Here is a 13,452-nt window from a genome sequence, read left to right on the forward strand (position 1 = left end):
ACTCTAAGCCCCCTAATAAAATAACAAAGACCCCCAAAATAAAAAAATGCCCTACCCTATTCTAAATTAAAAAAGTTCAAAGCTCTTTTACCTTACCAGCCCTGAAAAGGGCCCTTTGCGGGGCATGCCCCAAAGAATTCAGCTCTTTTGTCTGTAAAAAAAAACCCATACAATACCCCCCCACCCACATACCCCTAATCTAACCCAAATCCCCCTTAAATAAACCTAACACTAAGCCCCTGAAGATCTTCCTACCTTATCTTCACCATGCCAGGTTCACCGATCCGTCCTCCGAAGTCTTGATCCAAGCCTCCGAAGTCTTCATCCAAGCCCAAGCAGGGGCTGGCGATCCATAATCCGGCTGAAGTCTTCTATCAAGCGTCGGCTGAAGAGGTCCAGAAGAGGCTCCAAAGTCTTCATCCTATCCGGGAAGAAGAGGAGATCCGGACCGGCAACCATCTTGATCCAAGCGGCATCTTCTATCTTCATCCGATGACGAACGGCTCCATCTTGAAGACCTCCAGCGCGGATCTATCCTCTTCTTCCGACGTCCAACTGAAGAATGAAGGTTCCTTTAAGGGACGTCATCCAAGATGGCGTCCCTCGAATTCTGATTGGCTGATAGGATTCTATCAGCCAATCGGAATTAAGGTAGGAAAATTCTGATTGGCTGATGGAATCAGCCAATCAGATTCAAGTTCAATCCGATTGGCTGATTGGATCAGCCAATCAGATTGAGCTCGCATTCTATTGGCTGTTCCGATTAGCCAATAGAATGCGAGCTCAATCTGATTGGCTGATCCAATCAGCCAATCGGGTTGAACTTGAATCTGATTGGCTGATTCCATCAGCCAATCAGAATTTTCCTACCTTAATTCCGATTGGCTGATAGAATCCTATCAGCCAATCGGAATTCGAGGGACGCCATCTTGGATGACGTCCCTTAAAGGAACCTTCATTCTTCAGTTGGACGTCGGAAGAAGAGGATAGATCCGCGCTGGAGGTCTTCAAGATGGAGCCGTTCGTCATCGGATGAAGATAGAAGATGCCACTTGGATCAAGATGGTTGCCGGTCCGGATCTCCTCTTCTTCCCGGATAGGATGAAGACTTTGGAGCCTCTTCTGGACCTCTTCAGCCGGCGCTTGATAGAAGACTTCAGCCGGATTATGGATCGCCAGCCCCTGCTTGGGCTTGGATGAAGACTTCGGAGGCTTGGATCAAGACTTCGGAGGACGGATCGGTGAACCTGGCATGGTGAAGATAAGGTAGGAAGATCTTCAGGGGCTTAGTGTTAGGTTTATTTAAAGGGGGTTTGGGTTAGATTAGGGGTATGTGGGTGGTGGGTTGTAATGTTGGGGGGGTATTGTATGTTTTTTTTTTACAGGCAAAAGAGCTGAATTCTTTGGGGCATGCCCCGCAAAGGGTCCTTTTCAGGGCTGGTAAGGTAAAAGAGCTTTGAACTTTTTTTAATTTAGAATAGGGTAGGGCATTTTTTTATTTTGCGGGTCTTTGTTATTTTATTAGGGGGCTTAGAGTAGGTGTAATTAGTTTAAAATTGTTGTAATATTTTTCTAATGTTTGTAAATATTTTTTTATTTTTTGTAACTTAGTTCTTTTTTATTTTTTGTACTTTAGTTAGTTTATTTAATTGTAGTTATTTGTAGGTATTGTATTTAATTAATTTATTGATAGTGTAGTGTTAGGTTTAATTGTAACTTAGGTTAGGATTTATTTTACAGGTAATTTTGTAATTATTTTAACTATTTTAGCTATTAAATAGTTCTTAACTATTTAATAGCTATTGTACCTGGTTAAAATAAATACAAAGTTGTCTGTAAAATAAATATTAATCCTAAAATAGCTACAATATAATTATAATTTATATTGTAGCTATATTAGGATTTATTTTACAGGTAAGTATTTAGCTTTAAATAGGAATAATTTATTTAATAAGAGTTAATTTATTTTGTTAGATTTAAATTATATTTAATTTAGGGGGGTGTTAGTGTTAGGGTTAGACTTAGCTTTAGGGGTTAATCCATTTATTAGAGTAGCGGCGAGATCCGGTCGGCAGATTAGGGGTTAATAATTGCAGTTAGGTGTCTGCGATGTTAGGGAGGGCAGATTAGGGGTTAATACTATTTCTTATAGGGTTATTGAGGCGGGAGTGAGGCGGATTAGAGGTTAATAACTTTATTATAGTAGCGGTCGGCAGATTAGGGGTTAATTATTGTAGGCCCAGAGGCAGAACTTTTTTTCACTTTCTGCGATTAGATTTAGTGAATTTTCTGCAGGTCATTTTTAAATCAAAATTCATTTTAAATTAGGCAGTTACACTAAAGCACCAGTTCAATTGCAACGTAACTGCCTAATTTAAAATGAATTTTGATTTAAAAATGACCTGCAGAAAATTCACTAAATCTAATCGCAGAAAGTGAAAAAAAGTTCTGCCTCTAGGTATATCATTAACACTAGCACATAACTACTACACAATATATATCATTAACACTAGCACATAACAGCTACACAATATATATCATTAACACTAGCACATAACAGTTACACAATATATATTATTAACACTAGCACATAACTACTACACAATATATATTATTAACACTAGCACATAACTACTACACAATATATATTATTAACACTAGCACATAACTACTACACAATATATATTATTAACACTAGCACATAACTACTACACAATATATATTATTAACACTAGCACATAACAGCTACACAATATATATTATTAACACTAGCACATAACAGTTACACAATATATATTATTAACACTAGCACATAACGGCTACACAATATATATTATTGACACTAGCACATAACAGCTACACAATATATATTATTAACACTAACACATAACAGCTACACAATATATATTATTAACACTAGCACATAACAGTTACACAATATATATTATTAACACTAGCACATAACAGCTACACAATATATATTATTAACACTAGCACATAACTACTACACAATATATATTATTAACACTAGCACATAACAGTTACACAATATATATTATTAACACTAGCACATAACAGCTACACAATATATATTATTAACACTAGCACATAACAGTTACACAATATATATTATTAACACTAGCAAATAACAGTTACACAATATATATTATTAACACCAAGCAAAACTATATACTGAATTTTACTAACCCTAGCACAACACAGCTGATATAACAATTAAATAGTGAGTGAAGTTATTTCTATGTGTTTATTGCATTATTAGTCACTGTACGTTTGTGACACACAGATAATATCCCGGCACACAGCTGATATAACAATACTATTAGACATTAAATAGTGAGTGAGTGAAGTTATTTCTATGTGTTTATTGCATTATTAGTCACTGTACGTCTGTGACACACAGATAATATCCCGGCACACAGCTGATATAACAATACTATTAGACATTAAATAGTGAGTGAGTGAGTGAAGTTATTTCTATGTGTTTATTGCATTATTAGTCACTGTACGTTTGTGACACACAGATAATATCCCGGCACACAGCTGATATAACAATACTATTAGACATTAAATAGTGAGTGAGTGAAGTTATTTCTATGTGTTTATTGCATTATTAGACACTGTACGTCTGTGACACACAGTTAATATCCCGGCACACAGTTGATATAACAATACTATTAGACATTAAATAGTGAGTCAGTGAAGTTATTTCTATGTGTTTATTGCATTATTAGTCACTGTACGTCTGTGACACACAGATAATATCCCAGCACACAGCTGATATAACAATACTATTAGACATTAAATAGTGAGTGACGTTATTTCTATGTGTTTATTGCATTATTAGTCACTGTACGTCTGTGACACACAGATAATATCCCGGCACACAGCTGATATAACAACACTATTAGACATTAAATAGTGAGTCAGTGAAGTTACCTCTATGTGTTTATTGCATTATTAGTCACTGTACGTCTGTGACACACAGATAATATCCCGGCAAACAGCTGATATAACAATACTATTAGACAATGAAAGTATACGGTATAGTTGTTTTCCTAGGAATAATTAGTCAGTTTATATTACAGTCTCAAGGTGTTTACAGTCCCTTTAGCCAGTTTTGCATAACCAGCACTGTTATATTAATATGTTTTACCTCTGATTAGCTTGTATCTAAGCCTCTGCAGATTGCCCCCTTATCTCAGTGCTTTTGACAGACATACATTTTAGCCAATCAGTGCAGACTCCTAAATAACTCCACGGGAGAGAACACAATGTTATCTATATGATACACATGAACTGGTACTGTCTAACTGTGAAAAACTTTAAAAATGCTCTGAGCTAGGAGGCAGTTTTAAACGGTTTAGAAATCAGTTTGAGCCTACCTAGGTTTAGCTTTTTGAAAATACCACCAAGGGAACAAAGCAAATTTATTGATAAAAGTCAAATGTAAAGTTGTTTAAAATCGCATTGCCCTATCTGAATCATTAAAGTTTAATTTTGACTGTCCCTTTAATGAAAATAACATTGTGACAAATCTAACAAGATATTTATTACCTAGAATATAATTTGTATTAATTATTTCTGTTATTAATTAAAGGGATATAAAAAATTTATAAGATCAGTTTATTATTGTACCACTAATTGTATATAACTATGATTTAACTCCTGCAAAGAGATTAAACACATAGTTGAAGTGAGCTTTACAGCAGCAATGTACTACTTGGAGCTAGCTGAGCATATCTGGTGAGCCAATGGCAAGAGTCATGTGTGTAGCCACCAATCAGCAGTCAGCTCCCAGTAGTAACTTTCTGCTGCTGGGAATATGTACATATTCTTTTTAGCAAAGAATACCAAGAGAACAAAGTAAATTTGATAACAGAAGTGAAGTTTAAAGTGTCTTAAAATGACACATTCTATGTAATTCTTCTGGTATATAACATGTACAATGCTAAGCATCTATTGCTATAAGAAAAGGTTTATCCACATGATATGCACATTAAATATATCTCCGAGATGTCAATCATTTGAGACTGATGTTCTTGTTTATATAATTCTCTAACACTCTATTCATATAAAGACTCTTGATTCTGTAAATGTAATTATTTCCTCCCCTATGTAAATCAAACGTACAACTCCTAACACTGGAGTATTAATAAACAACACTGGGGGTGCTTTGGTGGTAAATGGTTGTGTAAACTGGTCAGTATGAGGACAGATCTGTATATTCCTGTGTGCTGTTTGGATTCTATCACATTGGTATGAGAGAAACTGAGGTGCACATATATAGAGGAACAAAGGACAGCAGGAGAACACTTCCAATCTGGGGATTTTATAACTGGGATTAGAAAGTATTATTTACAATAGGATCCTTTTTGATGCTTCTATTTAGAGAGTTTGTCCTCTTTAGGATAATTGTAAAAAGTTTTGTACACTGTGTATATAAAAACCTTTTTTTCCACTTTCTAAACATTTAAAAGGTTTCTTCCCTTGTGACTCCTTTCATGTTCTCTCAGATTACGCTTTTGTGTAAAACCTTTTCCACACTCTGTACATGTGAAAGGCTTTTCCCCTGTGTGAATCATTTCATGAGTTTTCAGATGACTCTTATGTGTAAAACTTTTTCCACACTCTGTACATGTAAAAGGCTTTTCTCCTGTGTGAATCCTTACATGAGTTTTCAGAATACTCATATATGTAAAACATTTTCCACACTCAGTACATGTGAAAGGCTTTTCCCCTGTGTGAATCCTTTCATGAGTTTTCAGACTATTTATTTGTGTAAAACTTTTTCCACACTCTGTACATGTGAAAGGCTTTTCTCCTGTGTGAAACCTTTCATGACTTTTAAGACTACTCTTATGTGTAAAACTTTTTCCACACTCTGTACATGTAAAAGGCTTTTCCCCTTTGTGTATCATTTCATGACTTTTCAGATTACTTATTTGTGCAAAACTTTTTCCACACTCTGTACATGTGAAAGGCTTCTCTCCTGTGTGAATCCTTTCATGACTTTTCAGATGACTCATTTGTGCAAAACTTTTTCCACACTCTGTACACGTGAAAGGTTTCTCCTCTGTGTGGGTCTTTTTGTGACTCTTAAGGCGTCCTTTACATGTGAAACATCTCCCACATTCTGTACACGTGTGAGTTTTCACAACTGTGTGAACTGTGTGGTGTTCAAGGAGATGCAAATTGCATGTGAATCTTTTCTCACATTCTGTACATTTGAATGGTTTCTTATTTGTATGAATCATTTGGCTAGACTTAAGACTTTCCCCTTCTTTTAAATGTTTTGAAAACTCAGTAAATGTGTGTGGTTTATCCTCTGGGATAATCATTTCACTAGATAAGTCATAAATGTTGTCCTCTTGTTTGATGACTAAATTACTCTCTGTACATAATGATTGCTGCCCAGTTCCTGCCAATTCTCCATCTCCTTTAAATATCTGTTTTGATATCCCCAATGTTTGTGAATAGTCATTAGTATCTAAGACTTTTGGAGTTTGTGGTATCATTCTGATGCTTCCTGTAGTGAAGGATGGGTATGAACTATTCAAGTGATTGTCTACATAAAAAGAAAAGGAATAAAGAAAATAAAGAAAGTTTATTCTTTAAAATGGAATCCATCGTCTTACACAAATCATATTATTTATTTACATTCCATAAAATGGCTTCTGTTTTGTGTTTTAAATTGATTAACCTGTAAATCACAAATTTAAACAAAGAAAGACAAATAATGTAAATATTTCTACATTTTAATAAATTAAACCACTGATTACTGATTAAAATAATTTATAGATCCCCATTAAATAAGGTGCAGGTGGATAATGTTCTCAGCCAGGGTAAAAACAAAATCTGTATTCTGGGCAAGATAGGTGGCATCTACCATCCTTATTTAACATTGCACAAGCAAATGCACATACAGCACTGCCCGGCTCATGCTCAACCAGTAGGGCGAGAATATGATGTCTTAATCATCACAGACTAATAATTAGTGTGAGATGTTTTAAAGGCTAAAGGAGCAGTGATCTTATGATACTTCTTAGCTTGCGGTTGTTTAATTTATATAATCAGCCAAAAATGTATTTGTTTAATAATACTCACTGTGAAATTAAGCACACAAATCAGTGACAGTTCTGGGGTGGGGAACACTTACTGGTGGAGTTCTGGGTGTTTCACATAGGGGAACAAGGTAGGTGTAATTGTAGTTATGGGTGTTCAATGAGTTGGTATCCAAGGTTAATGGAAACAGCACAGCTTTATCTTTTTCCAGTGGGGCACGGAGTGACAGACTTGCCAAGTCTCCTCAATATCCAAAAAATTCAAAGAACTCCAGCCTCCAGATTCAATAAAAGACCTTTATTCTTTCATATATAGGGTCCCAGCAACATATACATTTCCAGCCTGCAATAGGCTCTTAGTCATGACTAAGAGCCTATTGCAGGCTTGAAACGTTGTATATGTTGCTGGGACCCTATATATGAAAGAATAAAGGTATTTTATTGAATGCGGAGGCTGGAGTTCTTTGAATTTTTTGTTCCATGAGTTGGGTCAGGGCAGGGGAAGGTAGAGTTGCAGGTGATCTGAGAGTCGGTGTTGACACAAATGTTCTTAAAAGGTGCAGATATAAATATAATAGTTTATATTTGTTTAATGAGTTATTTATTCTATTTTCCTAGTAATTAAAGTCAGCATAATATCTATTTTACTCACCTAACACATATGCGTTCATGCTGATAACAGGCTCCAATGTCTGTGCTCAGGAAGAAGGTTCCCTTATTCACTCCAGTTACATCAATACCTGATATCTCTCAATGCTCTGGCTGTGTCTGTAAAATGTATATTAAATGGTTTAGACAGATAATAATAAATAATGGTTCTGATTAACTGTACGTAAGGTATAATTAAAGGCACACATAACAATTCATGTGATACAGATCAGCTGTTTAGGTTATTACATATGTGCTATTCATTCAGCACAAGCATTAAGTACAGTTAGCTCTGTGGGTGTTACAGTTGCACCTTAAATATTTATCTTTCCAGAACTTTACAAGTACAGTATAAACCCAGGAGTAGACAATCTATTTATGAGTGGGACAAACCACAACCTTACAAATATATTATAATCATTTTTTCCATTATTTATATCAAAGAGCAGCACTCACACAAATGTTAAATAAGAGTTGTTTATATGTAATTTAAATCTAATACTACGGTATTGATATTGTACTTTCTACAGATCCTCACTGTCAGACATTTTGTATTTACTAAAAATAAAATGTGAAACGAAAACCACACACAAATAGTGATAATAATACAGACCAATATGTAGTACCAACCAATATGTAGTAATATATCAAACGTGAAAAGAGTCTTTAATGGAGACAGTACCACAAATACAAATAGTGCTAATAATACAGACCAATATGTAGTACCGACCAATATGTAGTAATATATCCAACGTGAAAAGAGTCTTTAATGGAGACAGTACCACAAATACAAATAGTGCTAATAATACAGACCAATATGTAGTAATATATCCAACGTGAAAAGAGTCTTTAATGGAGACAGTAGCACAAATACAAATAGTCCATACGATGTTCCTCAGAAGGAAGAGAAAGAAACACATCATAGCATAATACTGTGTAATCTTCACTCCCCAGATGGAAGGCAGACCCAGAATACTCACATTAGTTAGAGCTTCAACCGCTCAAGATAATCAGGTTTATTGTGCAGACCCCAGGCAGACTGGATACAGACACAGACAAATGCTTAAAGGGACACTGAACCCAAAATGTTTCTTTTGTGATTCAGATAGAGCATGAAATTTTAAGCAACTTTTTAATTTACTCCTTTTATCAAATTTTCTTCATTCTCTTAATATCTTTATTTGAAATGCAAGAATGTAAGTTTAGATGCCGGCTCATTTTTGGTGAACAACCAGGGTTGTTCTTGCTGATTGGTGGATAAATTCATCCACCAATAAAAAATTGTTGTCCAGAGTTCTGAACCAAAAAAAAAAAAAAGCTTAGTAAATTAGAAAGTTGCTTAAAGTTTCATGCTCTATATGAATCACAAAAGAAAAAATTTGGGTTCAGTGTCCCTTTTAATCAAATGTACAATTTATTAATAACAAAAGCTAAAGTTCTTGTAGATCACTAAGGGTAACAGGAAGAAACATACACAGATACTATGCGTGTGATATTCCGTTGTTACAGACCGCATGAAGCTACACACTGTATCTGTAAACTTTCTGTACCAGATAGATACCCTCCTTGTGATTAATTTGTACAATGCTTAACAGACTCTACATTTTGTATTTTTATGTGCTCCACCCCCAGTCCTTTAAATTCTCTTGGTCAGTAGGGAGTGGTCTTAAATCACACTGCAAGGGGGTGGGGGATTCGGAGAGACAGGCTCTAAAATGTTAACTTTTAATTGTTTTCTAGGACAGAGATAAGAAAAGGAAGCCTTTGTGTTTACATAGATTGATAACATAATGAGATATGATCTCTCATCAAGCTCAGCTGATTTAAAATGTTTATAAAGTATATAATAACAAAATCAACAGATGCAAACTAATAATACAATAAGTGATGCACCAAAATGGAAATTCTGGACCGAAACCGAACCCGAAAATCCGGGATGCACTTGGCCGAAAACTGAAACCGATAACGAAAATTTCTTTTTTCAAATTATTTTCAAATATTTTTTTTTTTACATAATTAGACTATTTAATGAAAAGCCCACACTTTTATTGAAAGTAACACACTAAAATTGGACAAAAATTACTTAAAACAATAATATGCTAAATAATTTTACCAGAATCAGATTTAACAGGTTTTTTTTTACACCAATTATCCAAAAAAAAAATAGTCCTAGAAAACTCATTATATGCAAAACAGTAAGTCAAGTAATGAACTTAAACAGCAGCTCTAGGTTAGCATCAAATTTGAAACTTGCTACACAAACATTTTACCAAAAATAACAGAAAAAACCCCGAAAACCGAAATAGCCAAAAATGCTATTTTCGGCCAAAACGTTTCTGCAGCCGATATTTCGGTGCATCCCTAAATACAATGTAATAAAACGTACTATAAATTTCTAAAGAGCAGTAGATTTATTTCTGCCATTTTGTTCTGCACCTGTATCATGTGACAGCGATCAGCCAATAACAGACTCATATCTGTATATAATATAAACTCGTGCACATGCTAAGTAGCAGCTGGTGCCACATAACCTGTATCATGTGACAGCGATCAGCCAATAACAGACTCATATCTGTATATAATATAAACTCGTGCACATGCTAAGTAGCAGCTGGCGCCACATAACCTGTATCATGTGACAGTAATCAGCCAATAACAGACTCATATCTGTATATAATATAAACTCGTGCACATGCTAAGTAGCAGCTGGTGTCACATAACCTGTATCATGTGACAGAGATCAGCCAATAACAGACTCATATCTGTATATAATATAAACTCGTGCACATGCTAAGTAGCAGCTCGTGCCACATAACCTGTATTTTATAAACTTTGTGTAAAATTTGACAATGGAAATAAATCTGAAACAGCTATTTTATATAAAAAATAAACCTAAAGGTGAAATCTCCCATACATTTTATACTCTTTTATACACTGTTATAAAAAGTCATTAGAAACACATTACAAGGAACAGCAAAGTCACAATTAAACTTTCATGATTTAAATTTAATAAACTTTCTATTTACTTCTATTATTAAATCTGATTTGTTCCATTGGAGACCTTTGTGACAAAGCATACAATGCACTATAGTGCGCTCAATGCTGATTAGTGGCAGCACATACAAACCTCTTGTCATTGGCTCACCTATGTTCAGCTAGCTCCCAGTAGTGCATTGCTGCTGCTTCAATAAAAGGATACCAGAAGAATGAAGCAAATTTCATAATAGAAGTAAATTGGAAACCAAATTTACAGGACACTGTCCCTTTAAGTCTGTGATCATGTGACATAAACAGCAGCAGCTGAAGGTGCAGAATACACTTACTAAGGTCTTTACTAACAACAAGAATCAGTCACAGATCAGTGGGATAAACGTTCTGATGATAAACAGGTGCAGCTAATAGAAATAAGAAATGTATTATAAAATAACCTCATTAGAAATAATATGCAGATCACAAGATATTTATCATTAGATCAGTTTATGTGATGAGACTGATACAACAGGGCCATAAGCTGAGTGATATTTATTACTGGAGCAAATAGCAGCTTCACACTAATATTAAATGAAAATGGTTCATCTCGGCTCTACAGTTAGTTATAAACCTATAGGGAAATACAGGATTCTGGTTGGCTGATACTTAAGAATCTGTTGTTCATTGGATAACAGGAACAACCCCCACAAATGTATTATTGGACAGACCTCATCAAGCTTGAAAATATGGTTTGGTTCTGCTACAAACATTTATTTTACAGAATGTTAGAAATCATGTATTAAATTAGCCTATTTAAATGAAAGAACTAAAAATAAAATGAATTAACACAGCATGAAATAAAAATAGAAGACAAATTAAATAATTGCAGTGGTATTTTATATAAATTCAGTTTCTTATATGAAGTGAAATATTTTATCTTTATCATAACAAAACACAGAACAATATTTTCTCATCATTATATAAAACACAACAGTGGGGCGGAGCTTGGCCGTTCAGTGAAATGGCCGTGTAGTGCAATAGCTCCTAGGCCCTAAGTTGTTAAACCCAGCAGTTATACCCGACCGATGCCTTAAATACAGCACCGCATTAGAGGAGACATTCCCCTGAGCCTGGCTCACCATCCCAACAGCCGCAAACCTCTGTCGCCAACTCTGGGCCCGCTCACAACATTGGGCGACGCCCGGACCTGAGGGGAAAGACGACACGCTTCCAGACTTCAGCGGCGCCAAAACTGTGAGCCACACAGGGAGCCATAACGCTGCATCTCAACGGCTGCCGACACCCGCCAACAGTCACACACATCAGAGAACATAACAGCTCTGCGGGCGCGGCCCCCCCTCAAGGCGGAAACTGCACACCGGGGCAGCGAGGTAAGAAGGCACGCAAACCAGGCCTCAGGCGGCAACGATCCTAGCCACCCACAGCACCGCAGTACACCAGCTCTCCGTCACAGGGACAATACAACCCATGAACTTACTAGAGCCCCCAGCGGGGTAGGAACACACCCTCTATACCCAAATAGACACTGAAACAAGGGGCATACCTATTCAGCTCCCAGCGGTTACTGCGATCCACACGCCCTGCGCACTTTCTGTGGTGGTTTGCTTCTCTCCCCTTGCTGCACGACTCAAAAATACAGCCACTGGAGACGGTGTGCCCACACAGCCCCCACAAGGCAATTCCTACTTGTAGGTGACCCTTGAGTTACATTGCCAGAAAAGTGACCCGCAGGACAGCAGCCCCACACAGTGCGCAAGAGAAACAGCACAAAAACCAGCACTGAACTACCTGCCTTATAAACTTCTCTCTGGTTCTCCGTATCAAAAAGAAATACAAAGCAAACAGTCCTCACCCACCTTAATCCCAAGCATACCAGACACAGAACAGAGGAAGAGATCAGTGACACCCTTGGGGTGCGCAGGGGGAACAAGCTCAGGGGCCAGTAACTGCATTTGATTTAAGAACTTTATTTTTGGGCCTGCAATAACCCTGAAGGAGCAGCTAGCCACTAACCACGCTAGCCCTCACCACATCATACCAGTATGCCAGCGAAAAAAACGGCTAGGCTGGACAGTATACCTCATCCCAGAACCATGCAGCAGTTCTTAAAACAATCTGAGTCTACGTTAAAGACACCACAACAAACTGCAGACAGCATTGTGCCTGCACCAAGCCCACAATCCGGTACTCAGACATTGAACCCCGCTCTTAGTACTACACAACAAATCACTAGAGAAGACCTCAAATCTTTATGCTCTAAAGAAGACTTTAAAGAAATGCTCACTGAAGTAAAGGGCTGGTATGGGGATCTCAAAAGGGATTTATCAAAGGTGACGCGGAGAGTTACCAATCTAGAAGAAAATCACAACACAACCAGCAATGATATCAATCATATGTCCCGCCTTCTCTACGACCAAGAAGAAACCATATACAACTTACTAGAGAAGGTTGAGGACTTAGACAACAGAGGCAGGAGAAATAACCTGAGAGTCCGAGGGATACCAGAATTCATCCACCCAGGAGCCTTGGAGGGCTGCCTGCAGGCTATGTTCCGCACGCTGAAAGGGGATGAGAATGCCCCCGAGGTAATCATCGAAAGAGCACACCGGGCTCTCAGAGCAAAACCCCCACCTAAAGCACCCCCAAGGGACGTTATCCTGAAGCTGCTGCACTTCAAAGACAAGGAGGACATCTTAAAACACTCAAGACAAAAACAGGATTTCACACATGC

General features: G+C 36.8%; 1 protein-coding gene across 2 annotated transcripts in view; it reads right to left on the bottom strand.

Moving 5' to 3' along the window:
- LOC128659805 (gastrula zinc finger protein XlCGF8.2DB-like) overlaps positions 1-13,452 on the bottom strand; it is a 92,160-nt gene that overhangs the window by 47,073 nt on the left and 31,635 nt on the right. The window contains exons 2-3 of one of the 2 annotated variants that reach the window (XM_053713376.1): positions 7,735-7,850; positions 3,732-6,586 (exon numbers count right to left, since the gene is read on the bottom strand). In XM_053713376.1, the coding sequence (XP_053569351.1) occupies positions 5,484-6,586; positions 7,735-7,753 (1,122 nt within the window). In that variant the 5' untranslated portion in view covers positions 7,754-7,850 and the 3' untranslated portion in view covers positions 3,732-5,483. Of the gene's footprint in view, positions 1-3,731; positions 6,587-7,734; positions 7,851-13,452 lie in introns of those variants that run through there. The other variant, XR_008402481.1, reaches the window with a different exon arrangement.

This window comes from Bombina bombina, chromosome 5, assembly GCF_027579735.1.
Source record: "Bombina bombina isolate aBomBom1 chromosome 5, aBomBom1.pri, whole genome shotgun sequence".
In the NCBI taxonomy this organism is placed as follows: Eukaryota; Metazoa; Chordata; class Amphibia; order Anura; family Bombinatoridae; genus Bombina; species Bombina bombina.